The sequence below is a fragment of the Plasmodium malariae genome, assembly GCF_900090045.1.
Source record: "Plasmodium malariae genome assembly, chromosome: 10".
NCBI classification, from domain to species: Eukaryota; Apicomplexa; class Aconoidasida; order Haemosporida; family Plasmodiidae; genus Plasmodium; species Plasmodium malariae.
Window position 1 is genome coordinate 84,544 of NC_041784.1, and position 16,894 is coordinate 101,437.

Sequence of the window (16,894 nt, forward strand, 5' to 3'; positions counted from 1 at the left end):
TTTATTCATAATGTATAATTAAATGTATTACAAGATTTATAACATTTCATATGAATCATGAATATTTCTTCATAGTTCTATGAATATATTATTTATTTGTTTACTTAAAAAATAATATTTACCATTAAAATACTAATGTTCAACACGTACATTTTTTACATGAAATACACTAAGTGATATATAAATGTATAAAGTAGCACATAGTATAGATAAATATTTATATAAAAGAAATCGCATTTAACATCAGATATTTACATTAGATAACATAATTCTTTCTTATTTAATATATAGTAATTGTTATATAAATTATTATAAAAATCCACTTATGCAATTGTATTTAAAGTTCATATTATATCATACAAGAATTTAAAATTGTTGATATATTCTCAGATATCATATAATTTAAAGTATATTATATATTAAAATATAATAAAAAAATTATTTTATAAAAAATATATTTTAGTTTTACATATATACGTTTAGTCATACACATAAATATAAAAGAGAAAGACACCATATAAGGAACGTGTATATATATAAATCATTTCATACAAATTACAATATGTTATATTAGTCCTCATTATCCTAATGTAATATATGTAATATTATTGTTCTAATTATTATTATTTAACCCCGTTAAAATACAAATCATTGTTATGTGGATAATTTACTTAATACCAAGTTATATTGTTCCATCACATATCTTTTAAAATTATATATATATAATATATAGCACTTCTAATAATTTAATTATAAAAGTATAAAAATTATTATAGATCTATTAATACTACAGTACTATATGACGTACTCTTATTGTTACAAAGTTTTAGCAAATGTAATAATAATTATTTTTACCGATTATATCTACCACTCGTATTGCTCATATTTAATTATTAAATTCTTCTTCTTGGTGCATATCTATTTATATATATTATATTAATGAATTAGCAATAAGAAATATTATACATTCTAACTATGGCATTGTTGAACAGTTATATGGATAATGGATATCTAACAAAAAAAAAATTAATGCATTTTTATATTTTCTTTGTTTTAACTACTTATAATTTTGGTAAGATATTTATCTTTTAATTATATATATATATTTTTATTTACCTAGTTAAAATTAATAACGTGGGTCTTTACATATGAAATTTTTATAGTTATACTAGTATTATATTTATATATATTATATACGCAGTGTATTATTAATAATAATTCATAGTAACACTTTTATTTTTTGTATTTTTTAAAATACAATACAGTTAACGTATTCAATACTATGTTTTTTACTATCAAAGATATCTTTTTTTGAACATTTATAAATTATAATTGTGTACAGTTTGATATGATATTATATATAATTTATTATATCACCAGAAATTGTATGATAATTTTCAGAACCATTTAGTGGTATATGCCTATTATGTTCATCTATGTATTTCAATATATTTTTATTTTTTCCTATTCGAGTTAACATCAAGTTCCGAATGGAGTAAACCATTACTAAAAAAATTAAATATTTATAAAAACAACACTGTTGCAACAGTAATTTCTTGTTGTGATAGAGTAAAAGGTTGTAGAAGATTCATATTTATAAATGGAATAAAATGCAATCTAACTCAAAAGAAAAAATACGAAAAATATTGGAATAAACTTTATTGTGTTTATTAAAAATAAATAGATAAACTCATATTCAGTAACATGAGAATAATTTTTCTCGTAACTGCGATCACCCCAATGAAAATTTTACAGGAATTGAGATATGCATAATATGAGAAAACACATACACATCATTAATAAATATTAGAAATGGTACATCATTGCGATTAATTGTATTATTTCTATTAGTACTATAATTCTTTTAAAAAATATTGCAAAAACTTACAAAAATTATTGCCATTATGTGCAACATGTCATTTTATAGGATTATTATATAATAAATGTTATTTTTAAGAATATATAGAAGACTATCTTCATTAATTTAAATATGGTAAATTTTCAGAATTAGTGATACAAGTAAATATATTAGAAATATATAAAAGAAAAAATTTTTTAAACAATATTTCCTTGTTGGAAAACAACAACATAGATATATTTAGATTAATTATACATGAAATCGAGTAAATACTACATTTTGTTAATTAAAATTTGAGCCTCTGAATGAATATTCCATCTTTTTTAATGATTGAAATATATAATTATTATAAGTAAAAGAAATACTTTGAAAATTGATATTTAATATTATTTTATATATATCATGTTTTATTTGTATATTTTAAATAATAATATTATTAATTATAAAAAAGACATAAAAAGCATGTAAAATATATTGATATATATATATATACTTATCTACACAATTTACTTAATACATAATTAGAAATGGAAAAGATAAATTCTTTACTAGAAAAATAAAATATTTTTTTATTATCTCTTAATTTATGTGAAACATATATAATTTAGATAAATATAAATTCTAATTTAAAAAGAAATACTTTATACAAATACTCACAAAGAATGCTCCTAAAAGATAAAAGGGTTATCGATATATAAATAAATAACAAGACTTTATTATATAATGAACTCTTTTTTCGTATTCTTTTTAATGAGATATATAGGGATTATTATAAATTTTTTAAATGAATTGTATTATATGTAAATATTAACTGAGAAAAAAAAATGAGACTATAAAATTTTACAAAAATGTAAAAGAAATTAAACATTAGTTTTCATAAATGTTGTTGCAAAAACAATATATATATTAAAACAATAAAAATATAATAAAGCTAATTTTTGTTTATATTGCATTTTTTTTGTGTTTGTAATTTAACTATAGTTTTATTAATTTAAGTATTTTTTTCTTTTTTTTTTTCTAAATTTTTACTTGTACTATAATAATTTTTTATAAACATTAATATAAAATTTTGTTTGAAATTATTATAATAATAATTTGTATATATATTATTTTTATAATTGTCATTCTCAGGATTATAATATATGAGTAACAGAACTATTGTGGAATAATAAATTTTTTTTCGTTAAAAATATTTTAAATAAAATATTATTTATTTATATATTTAGATAATTTTATTATGGTGTATCTCTAAATTGTGTTCCTAATACTATGAATTTTTAATAAAATAAGTAAAAAATAATATGCTTGTTCTAAAATTACTGAATCACAAATTTTATTAGATTACGTTTTTATCCTTTATCATTTGTTATTAACATACATTATCTTGTGTTTTATTTGTAAATATATTTTATTTGTTATATATTTATATTAATGCTATTGTACGCAATAATTTTATGTCATTTATACCTATAATCCCTCATTCTTGTTTTTTATTTCCATATTAAGATTTCTTCAACGTGTATATAATTAATTAAAAAAATAAAATAAAATAAAATAAAATAAGTAAACGAATATAAAAAATTTTCATATAGTAATACTGATATAAATTAAATTTTATTCATAATTATAATTTTCAAAAGTTATTGCACAAAAAAAAAAAATCTACTTATTTAACGTAATATATATATTAAAATATGAATACAATATTCATGCTATTTTAAATATACATATTAGATCATAAAAGGATATATTATTTTAATGAGTAACTCAAGCACATGTTATGAGTAACATAATGCAAAAAATTGTATATAATATATTTTTCTTCATTTATTATTACTTTTATATCAATCATGTATTAACTATTATTTTTTTAGAAAAAATAAGTCCTACCAATATATGATAATTATAAATTTTGAATTTCTAATGAAAAAACATCAATTATATTACATCTCTTCTTAACATATGAATTAATGTATTAAAAATATATTCTATACCTTTATATAGTATATAAACTCCACATACTCTTAATATATGAAATTACATATACCTTTATTAAATTATACTGAAATGTATTAATAAAAAAAGGCTTAATTAGAGCACTACTTAATTAATTAAATTATATATTTTTGAATATTTATTAATGAACACAAATTATTTTATTTTAAAGTATATTAGATTTATTTTTAAATAAAATTAAGATAAAAATTATATAATTAATTCTTAAGGATATTTTTCTATTTCCATGTTGTAAAATGTATTATAGTTATATAATTTTTATACCTGGAGAAAAATAAAAAAAAAATAAAACAAAAAAATAAAACAAAAAAATAAATGAATAATATATTTTCCTCTATCAATATATGTATATTATATTATTTTTGATCTTCTCCATAATTTATTATAATATAAAATATTTATATCATGAGACAAAATATTAAGTCAGATTTATTCATTGAAATTGCTTACATTATTCTTTTAAGTTGGATATACCATTTTAGCAATGATACAGTATAAAAATATTACTTAAGGATATTTGTGTTACTCAAATTTTCATTGTTTTATATTTAATAATACCATTTTATATATTGAGATTAATTAGTTTTTTAAATAATGAGTATTTACTTTGATTTTTAGAGTACTGTTAACAAATCCTTCCATGAAACCAACATCATTGTTATAAAATCAGGTACAATTTCTTATCGATTACTAGCAAAATGCAAACTAGATAGGTATTCATGTAATGTAAATTTAATAGAAGGTATACCAACTAACAAAGTTAACGAAAAATATTATATATCTAATTCTGAAAAAAGATCTACAGAAAAGAATAAATATTCAAATGGACATTCGTCAAGAAGTCGGACAGGCCACAAACAAGATATGAAAAGTAAATGTTATATATTTGAAAAAAATAAATGTTCCTATATGGAAAAAAAAATATTTAAAGAATTTGATTTTATAGATTATCTCAAAAATAACAGGACAATTAGTAATAAGATTTACAAAAAAGTAATACGCAAAAAATACGGATTACAAATAGCTACACCTGTATTATTATTCTTTTTGTTGTTAATATTACTAATAGTAGATTTTTCATTAGGTATTTCAATTGAAAAAAGTTTGCTGATAACTTTAGTTAAGTGGGACCCTCTACAAGTTTTGAATTCGGGTTGGTTTTCTTTTATTTTTAATAAGGTTAAAGGTTTAGAATGGCTCTGGAAGTCATCACTATGGAATACAAGTAGTAATTCACTGGGAGATGTTCGAAAGAAGAATGTATTATTAGGACATATGATTGGTGTTCCATTATATTTCTTACCTCTTTTTTTACTAGGTATCATATTTATATTTGTGCTTGTTTATTACCATAAGAAAGTTAGAAAATATGAAAAAATTAAATTTAAGAAAAGGTAAAACGAATAATAAGGAAATATAATTCCTTCTGTAAAGAACTAATTAATATGAAATAATATTTGTAATATCATTAATGATACGCTTTATATACATACGTATAATTGCTTATATCTTATACACTACCATATATATAAAATTATTGATTAAAAACTTTAAAAATGTATATTGTTAATTGTTTTGTAAATTTGAAAATTTTTAAATATGTTCAATTTCTATAATATTGTTTCAGTTTGATTATATATTGTGTTTTCTTATATATTTTTTTGTATTCCAATGAACCTTCATGAAAAATTTATGTATGTCCTTTTAAAATTAGTACAAAATAAAAGCATTTATTTAATTTTCTTGAAGTATACTGATTTCTATTTTATGTAAAAATTGATGCTTTCTGTTTTATATCTTGTTATGGTATAAAATGATTTTTTTTTTTTTTATTTAGAAAATAAATTAGTTTTTAACTAGCAATAAATGTACCTGGCCTGCATTTAATGTAATGTAGGTATTATATTTCTTTCCATTGATATATGTATTTTTATTTAATATATCATAGAAAAAATTCATTATTTATTCTGTAAGATATGTCTTATGAAATTATGTTATAAAATATAATTACTGTAAATACCTCTTTAATGTACTTATAGTTTTTTTCGAATGATAATAATATAAATTTATATATATATAATAAAAAATGATTCTTGTAATTTTTACTTTTTATAACTGATCAAAATTTATGGTTTCTACCTATATACAATAAAATGCAGTGTTAATAACATTCGTTATTTTATTATTCAAATTAATTGAGGAATTAACACATTTTGGATTAAATTAACTATATATATATTAAATAGAAATTTTATGTATAAGTGAACCATTTAATATTTTTACATTTTACATAATCAAAACAATACACAAATAAATTACTTGTGCTACTATATTTATAGATATATATAAATTTTTATCTTTTCGTTTCCATTATAGTAAAATTTTAAACATATATATATATTTCTGTAAAAGGATTAATTATAATTAGTGTAGATCAAAATAAATATATATTTACTACAACCACACTATAATGATCATGATCCTTTTTTATATATATTTCCTATTTGTTATATCTATAAATATATTAAAATTCAATATTATTTTAAAGATGTATAAGAATATATATATATTATATTAGTAATCAGTAATTTCTTCATATTAATAACAATATATATAATAAAATTAAAAAGTAATAACTCATTCTTTATATATGACTTATAAACTCGAAAAACTGTTTTTATTTTGTTAGGTAAGTTTTAATAAAATATATTTTAAAAAAAACTCTATTTTTGTTTTTTTTCAGAATGTATAATTAAATAAATATAATTCATAAGTATCCCCAATTAACCGTTTTTCCAGTAATTTTCATTATGTGAATTTTATTTCTTAAGCATTCAACTGAAAATCATAGCATAATATTAATGTAATTTTTATTTATAACATTTTCTTATACTTTAAAAAGTACTGTTGTGTCAATGCAAAAACCCGTGCATATTATCTTTTTTGTACTAGTATACATAAGACCCACAGAACATAAAAAAATCATGTATGGAAAATTCTTCATACAGAGAGAAAAAAATTTCTAATAAGAATTTAATGAAAACTGTATATATACATATATATGCATATATATATATATTTCTTAATTTATATTATCATTATATTATATTATGTTAAAATATTTTTTTTTAAGAAGAAAAAAAAATTTATATATAAATATATTACGATAATTTTTTTTTTTTTATATTAATGTTTCTTCTAAATATATGTAATTAATTAAAAAAAAAAAAAAATTAAAATTGTGCAGATGAATATAATGATTTTTCAGTTAGTATTATGTCATAAATTAAGCTTATATAAAAATTATAGCAGAAAAATAAAAAATGAGTCCTTTTTTATACTTAAAATATGTACATATATAATACTAATATATTAGGTAGTAAATTGATAATGCAATTTTTTAAATCTATTTTAAACTACAAAAGATTTAATATGCTTAAGAAGTAACAAAATCATATATTACAATTGACATAAAGCAATATGTTTTTTTCCCTATATAATTATTATTATTTATATATAATAATTAATATTTCGTAATAAAAATAATAAGTTCTTATAAAATATAATGTATATAAAATTTGATTATTAATAAGAATACCATTCTTAAAAATCTTATTATTGATTTCATAAGTACTGCAAAGCATTATACATATATCCTATTAATTCTATAATGTATATGAATTCAATATTCCATATATGTAATCACATATATATTTTTTTATTTGTTATGAAATGGATTTAAGCAAAATTTTTTCATTAGTGCATTACATCGAATAATTAAATTATATATATTGAATATTTACGAAACAATTAAAATTACTTCATTTCAACGAATGTCTTTATTTTTTGGTCTTAAATAACATTATTATGTAAGTTATATAATGCATTTTTAAAGATAGTTTTCTTCATACTTTCTGTAAATAACATTATAGTTATATGTATTTTATTAAATAATTATGATGCAATAACAAAAAAATTTATTGATTATATATAGCGCTCTTATTAATAGAAGCATAATTTGTAAATATGAACTCTAGCTTTATTTAATATATAAGAATATTAAGTATTTTATCATACAACAAAGGATTATGTCAAACTCATTTATTAAATTTTCTATGTTTTTCGTTTTAATACTGATATATCTTTTTAACAATGATGAAGTATGGTAATATTATTTGAAGAAATTTTGGTTGTTTATATATTTAGGATTTTATAATTATTAATACTTTTTCTTACCATTAGATTATATATTCTATTTAATAACAAATATTTACATTATTTTTTTTTACTGGAGTACGTTTAACTAATCCTTAGATGAAAAGTACATTTTAGTTATAACCTTTATCATATGAGCTTAAACATTATTAGAAAAATATAAATAGGATGATAATTCAAATATAGTAAAATTAAAAGATGATATACTTAAAAATTAAATGTACTCAAAATAGGATAAACATAATAATGAAAAAAAGGCCATATACAAAAACAAACAACCTAATGAATGTTTATTAAATAAGGCTCAATATTATACAGAAATTACGGATTATAATCATGGAATGCATGATAGAATAAATTTCCATTTTGAACAAAAATTGACAGAGAAAAAGATTATAATAATTTTCTAGAAAAAATTAGGAGAATTAGAAACACGACCTCAAAAAACAATAAAATTTTGAAGTTACATTTTTTCAGTTTTCATATTTTTTCTTGCTAGGGATAAAAATTTCCATATAACATGTATTGCTGTTTTCGAAAAAGTTTGGAGGTTCAAAACCATTTAACGATTATAGGACTACTGTAAGAGGAACACTCGAAAAGATAAAATTTCTTGAAAAAAATTTTGTATACTATTTTTTGCCTTATTTATCATTATATAGCTGTTAAATTAGCTATGCCTTGTATCTTATAGAATAATGAAAAATATAAAAAAATTAAGTTAATAACTGAGGAAAAGGAATAATTAGATATACTTATATTTATACAAGGTTGTTATTGAAATGAAGTAGTATATGTAATATATTTAATGTATATTCTTAATAATCATATCTATAATTTCATAAGTTCACATGTGTATATATTGCATATTTGATTCATAACATTAAAAAATTATGTTCTTTTTTTGTATATTTGAATATTTTAAGATTAGTAATATTTATTTTAAATATATATTTCAAATTAGCGATATATTATGATTTTATATATGTATGAGCTTTAAAATGAATATACAATAGCACAGTTCACCTAAATTTATAGAACTGCAACAACTTATATTTATACTAAATGATGCTTGTTTTTATTTTACATGTTATTCTACTCTAAAATTATTATTTCTTTAGGTTGTTAAGAGAATATATTATTTTTCTAAAAGTAACAGCAAATGTGTCTTTTTTTGTATTTAATGAAAGAAAGTCAATGTTTTTTGTTGATTTTATATGTATATAATGTATTTTTTTTTTTTAAAAAAACTTAATTTTTATAAGAAATAATGCAGATAAAATATTTATTGTGAAATACTTATTATTATATGATTAATTATTTTTTTTTTTTTATGGCATAAATATGTTCAGTCATAAATATATAATAAAATAACATATTTATTAAATAATGCTTATTTATAATTATTTAATAAATTCGAAACTCTAAAATATTACAATTATGTTAATTGTTAAAACAAATTATTATATTATTATTGTTCTTAATTCTTGTTATAATTCAATTTTACAGAAATTAATAAAATATATATTATTTTGGAAATTCATATATAAATATATTATACTTTATTAATATTGTTCATGTCATTCAATAACTAAATTAAATAATACATTAACATATAGTATATATAAATCTTCTTTTTTATCTATCATAATTGTTAATTTGTAAAAATATTTTATATATGCATAAAAACATATATTATCATTAAGAATAATTAAAATTAATATGTATTTTATACAGTGGAATCATCATATTTACATATTTATTTACACCATCATTTTGTGTTTTATGGATATCTATAAATATATTGGTTAGTGATTTACTATTTTAAGAATATAAAAAAATATATATTGTTTATAATAACCTCACTGTTCCCTTTATATTTATATTTATCATTTTTTTTATAAAAACAAAAAAATGATAATATTTTCTTTTTCTTATATATAACTCATATATACAATTCTAATATTTTAATTCAAGTATTATGTATAAGGTTATTCCTAATAGTTAAAAAGTTTTAGAACAATTTTTACTTATAGTAGTAATTCTATCTATGAGTTTAATATTTTTGTGCCTTTATAATGTGTTTCAATAAATAATGGGATACAGCATTTATTATTAATATCCCCCCTTTTTTGATTCATTTCTATTTTAAAACAACTACATGAATATATATGTTATAATGAACTATAAGTAAAAAAGATAATGATTTTTACTAATGAATTTATTGATATATAAAATATTTAACTAAAATTATAGTATTATGCATATATTTTATACAGTTACCTTTCTATTTTTATTACTTTGTTATTTATTAACATTTCTTATGAAACATATACATTAAAATTAAAAAAAATATTAAAACATAAAACTTGAATAATTTAATAATATTTCATTTATAAATAAAATATAAAATCAGCTTAACTAAATATTTCAATTTTCAAATATTATTAAACAAGAATAAAAAATTTTAATCTACATACCTTTAAAATAAATATTGCTTTACAAATTTGGTAGTATACCACATCATCAATTTTTTAAATATATTTTAAAACATTAACTTGTGTAATTGTTACAATTATTATAACACTAAATATCAATGAAAACATTGCTTTTTTTTTTTTTTAATATATCATTACTACTATTTTATTATTATAATAATTTATTAATAATTATCTGTTTTCCATAATATAATGCTTATAACATTAGAATTATTAATAGGAAAATATCAATGAAATGCGTTATTATTCTCTTAATACAGAGAAAAATAAATTACCTATATTTTCTACGTTCTATATTCTATAATATATCAATATTTCGAAATATTATGAAACGATATATTTATTTTTTTATTTTATTTTGAAAATTAATAATAAAAAAAAATGAAATGATTATGCTAATATATTAAAAAACTTATTTATATACTTTGAATATTTTATAATGAATTAAAATTTTATTATTCCAATGAAAATTAACCTTTGATAAATAAAATTAAAAAAAAGATTTATAATATATTTTTACCTTTATTATAACTTGTCCTCATAAAAAATATTGCAGTTAGATATATTTTATTAAGTTTCTACAAAATAAAAAAAAAACAAAATTAAATAAATAATCATTCTATCCCTTATAGTTCTAAATATAATATATTATTTTTTAATTATTTAATAATACATGTATTACAATATTATTAATTTATATAATGAAACAAAAATATTCCTTGTTCTTTTTTATTAAAATTGCTACATCTATCCTTTCAATTTGGATATGTCATTTTAGCAATGATATTGTATGAAAATATTACTAAAGTATATTTGTGTTAATCATACATTTAGTATTTTATTTTTATTAGAATATTTTGTATTATGAAATTAATTAGCCTTTTAAATAATGAGTATTTATTTTATTTTTTAGGGTAAGATTAACAAATATTTGAATGAAAACTACACCCTCTATGATAAATTACATACAAGATGTTATCGATTACTAGCACAATGTAAACCAGTTCAATATTCACATATTATGGGTTTAAAAGTAAATACAAGTAATGGAATGAATAAAACGAATGATATATATAATAAAGAAAAGGGGTTAAATGGAAGGAACAAACAATCAAGTTGGTGCTCGTCAAATAGTCCGGCATGCCACAAAAAAGATATAAACAATAATTCATATATATTTGAAAAAAAAAAATGTTCCTACTTTGAAAAAAATATATTCAAAGAACTAGATTTTATGGATTTTCTTAAAAATAACAAAACAGTTAGTGATAAAACGTACAAAATAGTAATACGTAAAAAATACGGATTACGAATTGCTACTCCTGTATTATTATTCTTGTTGTTTTTAATATTGTTAACAATAGATTTTTCACTAGGTATTTCAATTCAGAAGAGTTTGCCGATATCAATAGCGTCGTGGGATCCATTGGGAATTTCGACGTCGGGATGGTTTAAAAAAATTTTTAATGAGATGAAAAATCAGAATTGGTTTTGGAAGTCCCCATTATGGACGAGTGATAATGCAGTGGCGCAAGGTATAAATGAAACTGCATTATTAGGGCGTTTTTGTGGTGTTCTAATATATTTTCTACCTTTTTTTATATTAGGTGTTACCGTTATATCAGCGATAATATACTATCATAAAAAGGTTAAAAAATATGAAAAAATTAAATTTAGAAAAAGGTAAAATAAATAATAAAAACATAATTCCTTCTATAGATAATTCTTCAATATTAAGTAATATTTGTAACATTATTAGTGATATAACTTATAGGCATACACATATTTCCTTATATATTATAAATGTACCAACAAATATATGGTCTTTTTGATAAAAACCTGTAAATATGTCAGTTTTTAGTTATTTGGTTAATCAGAAATTTTTGATTCTATTAATTTCCTTTATTTTGTATAACCTTGATTCAGATTTATGGTTTCATATATATATTTTTCTATTTGAATAAAATATAATGAAAAAGATGCGTATATTCTTTAAAATGAATTAATAATAGCATTATTTAGCTAAAATTATTGAATTATGCTAATTCATATTTAATACAAAAACTGTTTCTTTTCGTTTTTTATCTTTTTCTAAGTCAAATATTATTATTTTTTTTATTATATTTAGAAAACGTATTATTCTTTTTAAATGAGCAATAATTATGTCTTGTTTTGCATTTAATGAAAAAAATTGAATGTATTTCCCTATATTGATATGCATATACATATATTTTTTTTTAAAAGAAAAAACTAAATTTTTATTATATAAAATAAGTTTATGAGAAATATTGTAAAAAAAATATTTACTGTAAAAAGTTTTTTAATGTACATTTAGTTTGTTATTTTATTTTTTTTATTTTTTGTAAATTTTATTAATTATTATTATTTTTATTGGGCAATTTGGTCTATGTATTAATTAATTATATAATTCTGTTCTCATACATTTTCCTGTTCTTGTTTCTATGACAGAAAAGACGTTAATAATCATATAAGGATTTACATAAATTTTCTTTTAAATCTTTTCTTCACTTTATTATTAGCTCTATATTTTAAAAACTACTTTTGTATAAAATAATATATGTATAATAATAAAGCACTTTGTATTTCTTAAGTTCTACGAATATCATAGTAAAATTAACATATTTTTTTTTTTATATTTTCTAGATACATCCAATTACAAATGTTCGAGTTGTATATATATTATATATGTATATATTATGTACATAAATTAATTTTATGTACAAATGTTTAACAACATAAAAAATTATTCATTAATATAACATTTTTAATACTTACTAAATTTTATACATTTTAATTTATTTTAATTAGTAATGTATATTTACATATATTATCTACTAAAACGTACATGTTTTTTTGGTTTTTTTTTTCTTTTAAACTAGCATATATTAAATATAAATATAATCACATAAAATAGATAAAATAAATTTGTATTTTAGAGAAAAAAAAATGCGAAGAAATATAATATTCCAATTGTTATTTATAATTATTAAAAAAGTTACTTATATAACTAAAATTTTCAAGGTTTTATATACATTGGAACTTAAAATAAATATGTTTCCTATATGAGACAAAAATAAGTAATTTTTTATTAAATTTACTACATTTACCTTCTTATCATGGAACTTGAAATGTTATTATGAGTTAAAATATAAAAATAAAATTTGTGAATTTTCTATGTCTTTTGGTAGTTATCTCGTTATATTTTTATTTTACAATGAACTTTTATTAATGCTAGAATAAATATACTTTTCTAATTATTGAAGATTAATCTGAATTTTTAGTTCACTACATCTTGTCAATTATGGAATAACAGAAACTTAGAAAATATTGCATTAAAGGTAAGTACTAACAGATAATTACTGGGGATAGAAATAAAACAATTATATTCAAGACCAGTAAATATCGGTATAGCGGTAAAAAATAAAATTAAAAAAGGTGAAAATAATTTCATACATCGTTCAAATGAATTAAAAAATGGAAGCAACTGTGAAAAGTCTAACAAATTAGCTCATAATGACAAGTCCAAAAAACCAGTTAATGCACCAGCATATATTGATAATTTTGAAGGACTAGATGACTTACATAATGAGAATAATAAAAAACACAACTACGTAATTCGTTTAACATTGATTATATGGAAAGTTGTCTAAAATTAATATGTTTATATATTACATTAAATTTTTTATATGAAGTATTGTTAAAGAAAAAGGAACTAAAATATGAAAAGCACTTAAACATATTAAGACATTATTGCTTTAAGCATTATTATGATGGAAAAAACAGAACAGTTATATGATACATGAGCCCCTTTTTTTAACCATTTTTTCCTTATTTATACAATTTTTTTATTAGCTATATCATTTGTATTCATTTTTGCATGTTGTTAGGAATAACTTATACATTACATTATTTCTTTAGAGACAGGCATTTTGACAGAATTTTATTTTATATACAAATTAATAAAATGTATTAAAACTGTTAAAGCTCCCGCTTCCAAGAATCTGCGCTTAAAATATTTCGATTGCGAACACAATGAAAAAGCAAAAAACAAAATTCTTTTATGTTGAAGTAAAATAAAAAAAATCTGATAGTGAGGATGATGAAGAAAATGGAATTATTGATTTTGATAAAAAAAATACTCCATTAAAGAAAAAAATTTAACTTATACATTTGAATATATTTAAAATTATATAAGAGCTTAATAGTAAGAATATATAAATGCCTAATATAAATATATGATATTTGAGTTTTTCTTAATTTTATTTCTTATTTTAAAAAATTTATTTTGTATGATTTTATATTTCTTTCTAATATATATAGGATCTTTTGTTTTTATTCTTGTACAGTTAATAAACTTTTGTAATTATTATATGAAAATGTTCTTCTTGACAATTTTTTTTTTTTTTTTTTTTTTTATTTGCCTATGTAACAAAAATATTCATATTTTTATTAGTTCTTCTTTTAATATGAAAGTATTATTCTCGTACTTAAAATAAATTTTATGTATTGCTTTCATAAAATAAATTAGTGTTTTTGTATTTTACTCACATGAACATATTTTAGCCTAATTTAAAGATCAAAACTATTTTAATAAAGCTAAATAAAGTGTCATTATCAGTATTTATTAATACTATATTTATAGGCTTCCATTATCTTGAAATTTTAAGGTCTAAATATACAGATAAGATAATCTCATTACGATTAATTAGGGTGGAAAATGTCCCTAATATAGACAGTACACCATCAACGAAATTTGATGTTATGCTGAATATTTTAAAAATAAATTAATTTAGTTAACTATACGGAATCATTTAGTTCTTACTTGTATCATATGTTTAGTAGTCTCTATTTCATTTATTTCCTTACATATAAAGAACATATTATTTTTACTAAATGGTTCCAATTTTTTACTTAAAAACATTCATTATAGCTTTAGATTATGTATATTACACTATAGATAATTCTAGGATTATATAGAAAATGGAGATTCTGTTCTCACATATATATTCATATGCTTTCATCCATGTTATACTATAAACATTTTAAAAATCTATCAAGTGCGTAAACCATAAACATATAATAACATATATGCTTTATTATATATGACATGTTTTCTTACTTTTGTTAGCACACTAAATTCTTACATATATACTAAAATTTGTGATACACTATATAATAGCTACGTAAATATATGTACTTTACAAAATTCAATAATTATATTATTCATTTGGAAAACTTCAATAATGAACATGTTTTTACTAAAAATAATATGATTAGGTAAATATGTACACCATAATTAAAATATCTTAATGAACTTAAATGAAGCTACTGAAACATAGCCATATTCAGTTCCAAAAAGTCATCACTTCAATGTTTACTATCACAAGATGTACCTTTCATTGTTACTGGATATTAATTTATCTCCTTATTTCAAATAATTAAATTAACAATTATTGCAATTTTTTATGTATTCTTTTTTTTTTTTTTTTAATAACACAATAAAACATTCTACTTGAAAAGGTAACCCTTCTTCTACAATATCCTTGATATATTTTAATAGGATAATATAGTCGTATAAGTGTTGTATCTGCATATATGTACCTTTTCTAATATTCGTTGAATCTATTTTATACTAATGTTTTGTTTTTAATAAGAAAAAATAAAAATAAGTTGAAATGTACAAGTGCGCAAAATGATCAAATACGAAAAAATGCTACTTAAGATCATTAAATATATTCACTAAAAATCAGGCGTTATATAACATATCATAATGTACAAAATCATAATTTATAAATTCTCAATAATAGATATATTTATACTTATAACATAAAGTTCTCAACTAGTTAATTGAAGAATGTTTTAAAAATATACCAAAAAAAAATGTTAGAATGAATTTTTTCACTAATAATACAGCAAAATTAATAATATATATGTGAAAATAATTATGAGAGAAATATGGTATGCACATACAAAAATAATAGTGTAAACCTGTTTTCTTAGGTAAAAAAAAAAAATATATATATATATATATATATGAAATCAAACGATAATTATTTAATGCAAAATTACGTGTTATGAAAAAGTGATAGTGAAAATATAAATGTACGCTGATACTTATTACAAAATCAATATTAATATCATTGCCAAGAATAACATATTTAATATATGAAATATTTATTATGAAAAATTCATCTACATAATAGATATATAAAGATAATTAAATAAATAAGTGTGCGTGACTTTATCACTAGCTGTAGTGGAAGAAAAAAATTTTCATTGTATATTA

At 18.8% G+C, this 16,894-nt stretch overlaps 2 protein-coding genes and 2 pseudogenes across 2 annotated transcripts, besides 2 other annotated features; all 4 read left to right on the forward strand.

Moving 5' to 3' along the window:
* Positions 1 to 4,279: 4,279 nt before the first annotated feature.
* On the forward strand, positions 4,280 to 5,272 carry PmUG01_10011600 (fam-l protein; the record flags this gene model as incomplete). The annotated part of the gene is made up of 2 exons (XM_029005298.1): positions 4,280 to 4,366; positions 4,493 to 5,272. The coding sequence occupies 2 exons, from the start codon at positions 4,280 to 4,282 to the stop codon at positions 5,270 to 5,272; spliced, it is 867 nt and encodes a 288-aa protein (XP_028861901.1).
* Positions 5,273 to 7,962: 2,690 nt separating this feature from the next.
* On the forward strand, positions 7,963 to 8,834 carry PmUG01_10011700 (annotated as a pseudogene).
* Positions 7,963 to 8,834: a sequence feature (fam-m protein, pseudogene).
* Positions 8,835 to 11,288: 2,454 nt separating this feature from the next.
* Positions 11,289 to 12,274, forward strand: PmUG01_10011800 (fam-l protein; the record flags this gene model as incomplete). The annotated part of the gene is made up of 2 exons (XM_029005299.1): positions 11,289 to 11,375; positions 11,501 to 12,274. 2 exons carry the CDS (start codon positions 11,289 to 11,291, stop codon positions 12,272 to 12,274), a joined length of 861 nt encoding a protein of 286 aa, XP_028861902.1.
* A 1,615-nt stretch (positions 12,275 to 13,889) lies between these two features.
* On the forward strand, positions 13,890 to 14,769 carry PmUG01_10011900 (annotated as a pseudogene).
* Positions 13,890 to 14,769: a sequence feature (Plasmodium exported protein, unknown function, pseudogene).
* Positions 14,770 to 16,894: the final 2,125 nt, after the last annotated feature.